Here is a 12,801-nt window from a genome sequence, read left to right as displayed (position 1 = left end):
TTTGAGAGACAGACAGACAGACAGACAGACAGACAGACAGACAGACAGAAAGATGCGGCCACAGATCCCTATCCCTTGGGCCATACCATGTTCACACCGCTGGGCCATACCATGTTCACACCGCTGGGCCATACCATGTGTAGATAGTCATGATCCCTGACTGAGGGCCTGTGTGTTTGATGACCAGCCAAAATTGTACTTGTTCAACCACCCAGGAGTCTAATTCAGAAGCAGCCATGGGAGACCTGAAAAACATTGCTGTAGGTCCTTCATCTCACATTCAAAGACTTATTGGGATGAGGGCTTTTTCTAGTCAAAGACCACTGTTCCTGTAAAGAGGTCATATGATATCATATACTGTGCTCACTTTTCAGTTGTTCCATGTCTGACTCCAAAGTGGAGATGTGTGAATCAAACTCAATTACATGCATATCATATCAATGCAGAATATATTTTCAAAATTCCTATCTGTCATTTCAGGATGTTCCCAGTCACAAACACTGACCTGTTTAAATGCATGTTTATCTAGAAACATTGGGCACATGACACAATACATAAAATTACGTTGGGTCTGAATTCCTAAAACAAAAATGTCACACCCTGGCTCTGGGACTCTATATGTTGAGCCAGGGTGTGTTCATTCTATGTGTTCTGTTTCTATGTTGGGAGTTCTAGTTTGTTTATTTCTATGTTGGCCTGAGTGACTCCCAATCAGAGGCAACGAGTGTCAGCTTGGCTGGTTGTCTCTGATTGGGAGCCATATTTAAACTGTCGGTTTTCCCTTATTGTTTGTGGGATCTTGTTCCAGTTGGTTGTGTTTGTACCGTGGACTTCACGAGTCGTTTGTTGTTTTGTTGATTGTCCGTATTTATCACTAAAGATAAATAAACATGTTCGTTCAACACGCTGCGCATTGGTCTAATTCCATACGACGATCGTGACAGAAGAACCCACCATACAAGGACCAAGCAGCGTGTCCAGGAGCAGGCAGACTGGACATGGGAGGAAGCGCCGGGAAAGGAGATGGAGAGGTTGGCGATGGCCCAGGTGGGCAAAGTGTGGTCCTGGGAGGACATGCTCGGGGGAAAAGGGCCATGGGCTAGGATTAAGGCCCTGGCGAGAGAGGAGCAGCGGCGTCAGCAGTGTCATCGTCGGACGGACGAGAGGCAACCCCAAAAAAATTTTAGGGGGGGGCACACGCCATGGGCGACTGGGCAGCAGGAGGCTGCCACAGGACGATTTGGAGAGGAGGCCACCGGGTTTGGGGGGCCAGAAGGCAGGTTGGCGGAGCCTGGATGGAGAGCGGAACCAACTTCCCGTACTCAGGCATGGCAGCATGGGACGGGGCAGGTTCCGCGGTATGCGGAGCGGCGTACTGTGCCACGAGTGGTCCGGCATAGTCCGGTACGTCCTGTGCGAGCACCCCGCACGTGTCGTGCGAAGGTGGGTATGCAGCCAGGACGGAGTGTGCCGGCTCAACGCTCGTGGTCTCCAATGCCTCTCCGCGGTCCCGGATATCCTGCTCCAGTGTCACGTGCTGTTATGCCAGTACGGGTACACAGCCCTGTACGTCCTGTGCGGATGCCTCACACAGAGTGTGTGAAGGTAGGCATTCAGCCAGGACGGGTTGTGGCCGCTCTTCACTCCAGGTCTCCTATCCGTCTCCACAGCCCGGCCCGGCCTGTTCCTGCCCCTCGCACCAAGCCTACGGTGCGCGTCGCCAGCCCGGCCCGGCCTGTTCCTGCCACTCGCACCAAGTCTACGGTGCGCGTCGCCAGCCCGGCCCGGCCTGTTCCTGCCACTCGCACCAAGCCTACGGTGCGCGTCGCCAGCCCGGCCCGGCCTGTTCCTGCTCCTCGCACCAAACCTACGATGTGCGTCGCCAGCCCGGCCCGGCCTGTTCCTGCCACTCGCACCAAAGCTACGGTGCGCGTCGCCAGCCCGGCCCGGCCTGTTCCTGCCACTCGCACCAAGCCAGGGGTGCGAGTCGTCAGCCTGGTCCAGCCTGTTCCTGCCACTCGCACCAAGCCAGGGGTGCGAGTCGTCAGCCTGGTCCAGCCCGTTCCTGCTACTCGCACCAAGCCAGGGGTGCGAGTCGTCAGCCTGGTAAAGCCCGTTGCTGCTCCACGCACCAAGCCAGGGGTGCGAGTCGTCAGCCCGGTAAAGCCTGTTCCGGCTCCACGCACCAAGCCAGGGGTGCGCATCGTCAGCCCGGTCCGGCCCGTTGCTGCTCCACGCACCAAGCCAGGGGTGCGAGTCGTCAGTCCGGTGAGGCCCGTTCCGGCTCCACGCACCAAGCCAGGGGTGCGCATCGTCAGCCCGGTCCGGTCCGTTCCTGCTCCACGCATCAAGCCAGGGGTGCGTATCGTCAGCCCGGTCCGGCCCGTTGCTGCTCCACGCACCAAGCCAGGGGTGCGCATCGTCAGCCCGGTCCGGTCCGTTCCTGCCTCACGCACCAAACCAGGGGTGCGCGTCGTCAGTCCGGCACAACCCGTGCCTGGGTCATCGGTGCCTAATCAGGTACCGCTCAACTGCTCCACAACGGAGCTGAAGCTATCCGCTCCTACTACGTCCAGTTCAGTTCCAGCCAGCGGGGCCAGACCGGACCAGGGGCGTTATGGGGGGATTATTGGAGGGTGGTGGGCTAGCCCGGAGCCAGAACCGCCGCCGAGGAGGAATGCCCACCCAGCCCTCCCCTGTTTTGTTCTAGTTGAGGCGCGGTCGCAGTCCGCGCCTTTAGGGGGGGGTACTGTCACACCCTGGCTCTGGGACTCTATATGTTGAGCCAGGGTGTGTTCATTCTATGTGTTCTGTTTCTATGTTGGGAGTTCTAGTTTGTTTATTTCTATGTTGGCCTGAGTGACTCCCAATCAGAGGCAACGAGTGTCAGCTTGGCTGGTTGTCTCTGATTGGGAGCCATATTTAAACTGTCGGTTTTCCCTTAGTGTTTGTGGGATCTTGTTCCAGTTGGTTGTGTTTGTACCGTGGACTTCACGAGTCGTTTGTTGTTTTGTTGATTGTCCGTATTTATCACTAAAGATAAATAAACATGTTCGTTCAACACGCTGCGCATTGGTCTACTTCCTACGACGATCGCGACAAAAAAGCTATTTGTAAAGCCTCAGGCTGCATACTGTGCCCAATAACCTGCCTGAACAGCTGAAATGGTCACTGAATACGAGAACATAGTGGGGAGGCCATATCTGCTTCCCAAATGGCACCCTCTTCCCTATATAATGCAGAAGTAGTGCACTATATAGGTATTAGGGTGCAATTTGGGACACATCCATGACTGTAGGCTATGACTGTAGTTACAGTCCATGATCAGGGATCACTTGACATTCTGACAACATGACGGTCGGTTCAGTGAAATGCAGTCAGTGGGATGGAGATGCAAATAGCTCCCAGTCACTAGACCTTCCCTTGTGCCGACCCGCCAGCCGCAACTCAACTCCAGTGGTTTCAACCCAAAGATCTGCATTGCATTATACCCACTCATTTAGATCAAAGGCAAGTGGAGGGCCTCTGTTCTCCTCCTCATTCATTCCCTCTGAATATGCATGATGTTTTAATTCCCCTCTTCCAATGGGAAGGAGAGGTCGAAACAAAAGCACCAGCCACTCTCTAAACCATAAACCAGCCTTTATCCCTAGAAGTAGGTACCTCCAGAGCCAGTTATATATATAGAGTTGGGCCAGGTTTTAGAATGGATGCCATGTTAGCGCCGTTATTCTCCAAATGTTGGTGATGTAACAAGACAGTTCCCTATGAAATGACCTGCTGTAAACAAGCAAAACAGAACAGTGAATTTAATAGACGTTTTTATCGATTAGTATTCGGGACTATGTGTATCCAAGTCTGTACTGTGTTGTAGCGTCTACAAATTGCATATTCACTGGACATCTTCATAAAAAGCACAACGCGGAAGCGTCAATTATCACTTAGCAGCGGCTATGGAGGAGAAAGTGGTGCTCCCGGAACGTTCAGCCAGAAACCGCATTGGCCCAACTCTCTATATATAAGAATCTGGGTACCTCTGCGTATCAAATGCAGGGCAAACTGGAGTTCTGCTCTGTGACCGCATCATACTTGAAATAGTTTCAGTTGGTTGTATAAAACACAAGATCAGAGCAACAGGCATGAACAGCAGGAAACAGTAACACTTCATGACGAACCAACCACACAAATCACCAGTAACAACCCATTACAAAATAGCACTCCAGAAATAATACAATTAGGAGCCAACCATTAAACATACAAGTGCACATAATTAAACAGTGGAGGTTCAACTACACACAGCAACAAAAGCTCCACTGTCCTTTTAGTGTAAATGTGCAAGTGGTTGCTATTAAAAATGTACTGTGGTGTGCTGTGCTGCTGCAGCCTGTACGATGGAAGCTGCCTCAGCTGCATGTCAGCCAATCTGGGTCAGAGCTAGCTCCCCCTCCCCTCCTCCTCACCACCTCTCCTCCTCTTTCTCCACCTCCCCTGAAACACATTCTTTCCGCCTGAAAATATTTGCCTAGCTACAGCACATACAGGAGTCAGCCCAGCCGAAAAAGTAACTCAAAACTCAAAGCTTATTATAAATGATTGATAGCTTCATCAATTATTTCCATCATTATCTTCCCGTTCGTTGTGGATGTTTAGTTTTTTTTGACAAGCACAAGTAGTTTGTGGTTGTTGTGGTCGTTCCTTCCAAGCTTATGTTGAGTGAAAGCACTGACTGTTGTCCTCCTCCCACCCACTCTTAGTGTTGGTCTACAGAAACATACCTCTGTGCCAGCAACATGCGTCAGCCGTTCCTTCTATCCTGGACTGCTCGTTAACTGAACAGGCTTAAGGGCTCTCTGTCTCACCGCCGGTCTCTTAGTCAGAGCTATGAGGTGGCAAAGCAGTATCCCTCTCAGCCAAGTGACGATGAACCCACCATGTCTGCGTGACGATGAACCCACCATTTCTGCGTCCCAAATGGCACCCTATTCCATACATAGTCCACTACTTTAGACCACGGCCCATAGGGCTCAGTGCACTATATAGGCCGGGAATAGGTTGTCATTTGGGACACAGACCCATGTCTGAAGGCAACGCTTTTCACCATGTCCTCACAAATCAGCCCTAATGCATTCTGAGGGGACACTATTCACCGGCTATAAAAAAGAATTTGCTGTCTGTCTGTCTGTCTGTCTGTCTGTCTGTCTGTCTGTCTGTCTGTCTGTCTGTCTGTCTGTCTGTGAGCCTGTTGCTACAACTTGTAGCTAGATGGTGATGTGATGCACTCCTGCATGCTGCCTTCCTACAGAGACTGTTATATGATACCTTTACCTAGCGAAGTGGGATCTGGTTTGTATGTGGAGAGACATGCACATTGGGGAGGCTTTGTAAACCACTTGTGTGTTGTACAAGTGTCACACCTGTCGATGTCGATCTATAACAGATAGAGTCAACAAATTGCAGGCTAAATCAACAGGCAGAGATTATGTTGTCAGTTGCCATGGCTAGACTAGTAGTCAACCTTTTGAATCCCGTCAATCAAAACTGTACATACCGTTACACAATTCTCTGTTACTGGTCAGTATCATTCACACCATCAACAGTAAACAAGGGATGGACATGGAACTCATAGACTACCTGTCTTTCTGTAAGGTAAGGCCGTCAGCATGAAGACAGACTTACTGTACTGTTCAGCCGTCTGCCTGCATGGGCCTAAGTGCTGCCCAGGGGAGTGGCAGTCTGACATTAAACTGCAGTGACGGTAGAGGGATGTATAAACCCACCAGACCAACCAAGGTGTGAGAGAAACCCAGTACAGCTACAGCTGTCTCCTGTGGACTAATGGATTGTGTTGATATAGGTTACGTTCCAAATGGCACCCTATTGCCTTAATAGTGCACTACTTTTGACCAGGGCCAATTGGGCTGTGGTCAAATGTAGTGCACTATATGGGGAATAGGGTGCCATTTGGGTAGCATCCATACTCCTGCTATAGAACAATTACCCAAGAGTTCCTGAGACCCCAGCCTGCATAGGCCATCTCATGAAGCAGATTATAATGATTCCTGATAAAACCTGCGTAGGCCATCTCATGAAGCAGATTATAATGATTCCTGATAAAACCTGCGTAGGCCATCTCATGAAGCAGATTATAATGATTCCTGATAAATTGATGACATCGGGGACCTGAGCCTCCGTAGAGCAAGCAGAATTAATCTCAGTGGGAGTTGCATGGGATTTTTGTTCCGGAATATGAGACTTATTGAGTTGACGAACAAGGTCAGGGTGAGGTCAAATAACTGAACAAGTGAAGTGCAGCTCAACCATATCGAGAGAGGGGGAGCAGAAAGAGTGATGCATAATAAGTTGACCAGGTACAGTATACCTTTGTTACAATGTCATGCGTCAATCAAACAACACATATGATCAGGCAGGCTCCATTTCTCCCCACCTGTCTACTAAGAGTTTCACTCCACCTGAATTTACAATTACAATTTAGTCATTTAGCAGACGCTCTTATCCAGAGCGACTTACAGGAGCAATTAGGGTTAAGTGCCTTGCTCAAGGGCACATCGACAGATTTTTCACCTAGTCGGCTCGGGGATTAGAACCAGCGACCTTTCGGTTACTGGCACAACGCTCTTACCCACTAAGCTACCTGCCGCCCCCTATCCCCCTGCCTGCACAGATCACCATGGTCACGAGAAAGACAGACATTGTTTTCGTATTTCTGAGGTCATTGATTGCACCCCTAATGTCAAATTTATAACGTCTGTCAATCAGTGGCTTACATTTTCAAGTCAAAGAAACGTTTCTAATGGCCTTTTTAAGTGTATTATGCATTGACATTATTGGTAGCAGTCAAGCGTTAACCATTCGTGTCCACACATCTGATTACAGAACCAGAATGTCAGAAATGTGTGTTATCTATTCCCTCATTCAGCAAGTGTCAGCAAGTTCACAGTCGAAAGTGTAATTTGACTTCCTAGGAAATGGTCTATCCATTTTGAGGTCATAGACCTGAATCTAAATGCAGTCGGTCAAGAGAGCTATCAAGTGATAAGGGTCATCTATGAGGAATTAAATGTATTTTAGCTCCCTCAAAGGGCTACATGGCCTCATCTGACTTATGCTACAGTAGCTGCAGCCACCCAAGTAGCCAGAGTTATCTTTCTCTCTCTCTCTCTCTCTCTCTCTCTCTCGCTCTCTCTCTCTCTCTCTCTCTCGCTCTCTCACTCACTCACTCTCTCTTTCTTTCGCTCCCTCTCTTTTGCTCTCACTCTCACTCTCTCACTCTCTCCCCCCCCCCTCTCTCTCTCCCTCTCCCCTCTCTCTGTCTCTCTCTGTCTCTCTTGCTCACTCTCTCTCTATATACTGTAGGCTAATAAGGTGATATAGTATACATAGTGAACTTTGATACGAACAAATAAAAACAAATGACTAACAGACAGACAAGAGATTTAGTTAATATTCTTCTTTATTATGAAGTGACAATGCCTTGTTGTGTCTTGTGCTTACATCATTTGAATACTGACTCGAAATAACATTTTCCTCCCACCAGATATCTCCTGAAATAAGGTTTGTTTAATTCTTTACAGCTGTAAAAATGTTCAATCCAAAGGATTATTTACAAAGCCTCTTGCAATAAAGTATTATTAATTAATTATTTATTGGAAATACAAAACAGAGGTCAAGCTAATACAAGTTCTTATTTTTTCTACCTGAATCTATAGGTTCATTGTGCTACTTTTTAAGGTGGAGATGAAGTGCTTTATTATATACAAATCTGTGGGACACCAATGAGGTTAAAGAAAGGCATCTTGTCCATCAAGCTGAGTGTGGATGCAGTGCAAAGTTTGCCCACCTAATCCCTTTAAGTCAATAGTGGGTTCTAGTGGCTGCGTCCCAAATGACACCCTATTCCCTATATAGTGCACTACTTTTGGCCACGACCCATAGGGCTCTATATAGGCTATAGGGTGTTACCTTTGTATGACCTTAATGGGTGCCCTGTAGATTTGGATACATGTTCTGAGATGCTGGGAGCTGAATTTCAGCACTACAAGCCTACGGTCCTAACACTACTGTTGAAATAAGAGGCAGGCAGTGCATAACAATAGAGGAAAAGAGGATTTTATCGTTTTTTTGTTGTTTCACTAATACTACATTGGCATTTTCCCTGATGTTTTATTTTTTTGTATGACTATAGATGCATACTGGAGTAAAACATACCTGATTTTAAAAACTGTAGGTAATATTTCATAATAATTTTCAAAAATACCATGCATTAAGTGATTATTGCTTTATAATTCGTCATGTGGCTCCAAGAGAAATATTGCCAACAGATACTATCTAGATTTTAGAGAAACAAAATCATAAGCTTTGTGATATTGGCATAGATTTCATTTTTGCATGCAATAATTTCAAAAGGTAGTAACCGAAGAATAAGTGACAAACGCTTTGGCCTGTTCACGAGAGGTTGGCAAATTCACACATTAAAGTGCAAAGAATAGGTAGTGGTATCAAATAAAAACAGATCAATAAGTCCGACATACTGTATAAACAAATAAATATAAATAGCCTAATGTATAAATAGATAAATAAATAGATTAATTAATACAAACATAAATGTCATTTACCTCAACGGAGAGTATGGTCAGTTGCAGCAGTACATTATTATCCAACATTAAAATGTTCGACTTTTGTTTGGAGCAATCCAGTATTGTCATCTTCGTCAAATTTCAAAATATATGATTTCATATTTACGCGCGGTGGAAGGTATATTCTATCCACGTGACTGGAGGAGGAAGAGGCTTTTTAAGTGCATGCGAAGATCATCCGTAATTCCTTCGGGTGGATTTCAAGGAGAATACAGAAAAATTGTGCTATTATTGTGGTTCCACTGGAAGTTGAGATGGATTTTCGGAGAGGGTTGGCAGAACTAGTTAACCAAAAATATAATGTTTTGTCTGCACTTTTAATGTGGACGTCATGGAGAGTCATCAAGACCAGGACTCAAGGGCGAGAACGCGCCTTTGAAGCACGCGGACTCGTAGTGCTTATTCAGGTAGGACTTGAGAGCGAAGGTCTTGTCGCACCGTTTGCATTTGAAGTGCTTGAACGCGGAGTGAGTCTGCATATGTGCGCGCAGGTTGGAGCGGTCTGCGAACGCTTTTCCGCAGTGTGCACACCCAAAGGGCTTCTCGCCCGTGTGTGACCTCATGTGACCCTGCAGTAGCCAAGGTCTGCTGAAAGCTTTGCCACAGATGTCACACTTGTGCTTGAGGTCATGGGTGAGCAGGTGCATGGCCATGGCTGGCATGGACACGTACACCTTCCCACAGGTTGCGCACTTCTTGGCCATCTTGCTGTCCAGGCTCCGGTGGGTCTGCTTATGCCTGCTCAGGTTGGAAGACGTGGCGTAGGTTTTCCCACATTCGTTGCATGTGTGACGCTGTATGCTCCTGTTGGGGCTGCTGATTACTTTCCTCCGTGACCTTCCGTCCGTGATGTAAAACGCGTCCACCATGTAGCCCTCACTCACCGCGGTGTCCCCGTTGATGTAGCCGGAGGTGACATCCGACTGCGGGCTGTCAGGCTGGTCCGAGTCCGGGGCTCCGTAGTCGCTGTGGATGCCATCGTAGAGTGGCTCCGGAGAGGGCACTTTAATGGCACCGTCGCTTTCTCCATCGTAGACAGACGGGCTGATGTAGTCACTAATGTACCCTGGTGTGAAAAAGAACAAGATCTTAATTCAATTATTCATAGTCGCGTGGGGATTCTTCAAGTGGGAACAATCTGCTTAATAGACGCAACAAGCTACAGGCGGCACTTTTCCACTTGAGATCGGCTACATCACGTTATCACCAAAGCCTATGAGTCCTATGCAGTTTATTAAGATTTAGGCGAGTCTAACATGTTTTTATTTATCTGGAAGCACAACCCTTTTATGCGTTAGGCTATAGTTGCTAATTACGCACAGTGAGAACAAACATAATTTAACAACATAAGCTACTGAGATGATTAGGCTACATTATACCGCCGGTCTGAAGCGATGGATAGGCTAGTTTACACACCATCATGAAATATGATTCAGCCTTCTGAGTGACATATTGTCTAAATAATAGGGTTATACAATGTTAGGAGTGCGTGTCCAACAGTGTTCCAAGGCATAACGGGTAATATAGGTGTAATGCAATGTCTTTTGAACATGCTCGTGCATAAGTGCAGATATATGATGCACACTTGTGGGTTGTGGAGAAGTTTTGCATCAGCATCACAAGCGTCATTCCTCCCCATGTTCCGAGTAAGCTGGGTCCGATAGCCTATTTCTACATTAAATTATTTTGTTTCAAAAGCATACAGTCTAGAATTAGCCTACAAATATATTGGTAGGTGTGTTTGTCAAAAATAATATAACAATGGAATCAGATAATTATGAGTCATGAATGCAGCGCAAAAACGTGCAAACGTGGCAACAAAGGACACCGTGCATAATAAGCAAAACATAAATATAACATAATCAACATTCCAAACTCTAAATAGTATTTATATTTACCTTTATCGTGAATCCGTAGACTGAGGTCGGTCCTGGATCGTCCATAAGAACTCTCAAAATCACTAGATGAAAAATCATCAAGTTTCACCTTTTTAACCAGGAAAGACCTTGGCATGTTTCTGGTGCTGCACAGAAACAACAACCGTCCGGTGCAGGGTTACTGTCCTCATGCAACGCCAATGTAGAGCTGGATATTTAAAGTATCAGACACCCAGTCAGTCAAACAAACCCTCAGCCAACCCGTATTGCTTAGGTTTCTCTGTTCTGCCTGCAACGCCGTGTCTTGCGAAGGGGAGAAATGCAACTTCAGCACTGGATAGCTCCTTCTCAGAGGCTCGCGCAAGACGTTAGGAGCGAGCGGAAAACACCCTGCAGCGTGCAGCGTGCGCCTCTTTCTCCCCGGTGCCAATAGAGGAGGATGCAAAAAAACACTAGAGTAAAGCTGCTGTACTGTAGCCTAGGAGTGCAAAAAAATGGGCAGCACTTGTCAGCGTTATTTATTGCTTTCCAATTATTTCCAACTCTGATTGGTAGCCTATTTACATTTTGCGGAAAAATAATAATGTCAGTTGTTGGACCATCACCGCTCCACTTCTCTCTCTCTCTCTCTCTCTCTCTCTCTCTCTCTCTCTCTCTCTCTCTCTCTCTCTCTCTCTCTTTCTTTCTCTCTTTCTCACTGTTGATGCAGCCTCTCTCTGTGTTCTGTGCTTTGTGTCTGAAGACAGTTGATCAGCTGTTGGGATTTATATGGCGCTGCGATCAGGTGGGAGATGGAAATGGAAGTCCTTAATTTAATCCATCAGAAATCTCTGGGGAGCAACATTGGGCTAGAATGATTTATAGATGCTGTTAACTCGTCTCCCAGTCTGGTTTCATTTGTAAGGAGCGCACCACCATGTTCTTTGGAGATAAGAATGGAAATTATTATTATATTTCAATTCTTTCTGTATCAGTTGAAACTAGGCTTACATCGCACCTGCTTACATGCAACGCGTTGCATTTTATTCGTCACTTTCTCACGGTTTTTGATGGAGATTTTTTCCAGTTTTGCATTGAATGCATATTCTCCTGCAATTTTCTGATGACATAGAATTTCTTTGAAGAATTGTAACTACTGTTCACCCCTTAATTACCATACCATGTATAGCCTACAGGCTTTTGGTCTTTACGAAATCAACTGTTAGACAATTAATAATGCATCTCTTGTCATGTTAATATGATCATTACGGGTTCATGGTTAACTTTAATACTAAATATCCCAGCTTGCTTTCTATCTGTGTTTATCTTCTGACACAGCAGCACCACTAACCACTAAAGCAAAAAATTGACATATGGTTTGTGATATGCACATCGCAACTACATTATATTATTCAACCGATCACACCGGTTTACTGGAAGGTTATAGTCTCCTTATCCATCCATTAAATATCTGTATATGTTAGATGGAAAGAATATGTTAGATGGAACAAATATGTTAGATGTCACGTCCCTGTGCATCTATATATGCTTACTGTATTTCAGTAACATAACTAAACCTACACCTAACTAAACCTAAACCTAACTAAACCTAAACCTAACAAACCTAAACCTAACTATAGCCTAAACCTAACTAAACCTAAACCTAACTATAGCCTAAACCGAACTATAGCCTAAACCTAACTATACCTTAACCTAACTAAACCTAAACCTAACTATAGCCTAAACCTAACTATACCTAAACCTAACTATACCTAAACCTAACTAAACCTAAACCTAAACCCAACTATAGCCTACTGTATTTCAGTAACCTAACTAAACCTAAACTTAACTATACCTAAACCTAACTAAACCTAAACATAACTATAACCTACTGTATTTCAGTAACCTAACTAAACCTAACTAAAGCCTAATTCCCAAAGGTTGCACCTGTGTGTTTGTCAGAACTTGCGTAATGGCCTGCTTTGGAGAGCTAGGCGGTGTAAGGACCCGTCTAGTATTGTTCAACATCTGGTTTCGCTAATCAAAATGAAACATATGAGCAATTACCTTGAGACAGGCTCAAGGATTTCCAATTAAAGAGTACATTCACCAGCTGCACTGTAGGCATCAATACCTGTAGGCGTTTAGGTCCATGAGTAGATTTCACGCTAGACATGATGCTCTTTGAAGCTCACCTGCTTGTTGTACTGTGATTCCACACGTAATTATCATGACATTTCCAGGATTCTATCGCAGTGCAAAGTACAGATCTGTACTGTAGGCTACTATAG

At 45.9% G+C, this 12,801-nt stretch overlaps 1 protein-coding gene across 1 annotated transcript; it reads right to left on the bottom strand.

The window, feature by feature from the left end:
* Positions 1-8,983: 8,983 nt before the first annotated feature.
* Positions 8,984-10,667, bottom strand: LOC311112793 (transcriptional repressor scratch 1-like; the record flags this gene model as incomplete). The annotated part of the gene is made up of 2 exons (XM_084155932.1): positions 8,984-9,720; positions 10,553-10,667. The coding sequence occupies 2 exons, from the start codon at positions 10,665-10,667 to the stop codon at positions 8,984-8,986; spliced, it is 852 nt and encodes a 283-aa protein (XP_084012058.1).
* Positions 10,668-12,801: the final 2,134 nt, after the last annotated feature.

This window comes from Coregonus lavaretus (genome assembly GCF_964263955.1).
Source record: "Coregonus lavaretus genome assembly, chromosome: 3".
In the NCBI taxonomy this organism is placed as follows: domain Eukaryota; kingdom Metazoa; phylum Chordata; class Actinopteri; order Salmoniformes; family Salmonidae; genus Coregonus; species Coregonus lavaretus.
Note: the sequence above shows the minus strand (reverse complement) of the source record. Positions and strands in the feature narration are given on the sequence as shown.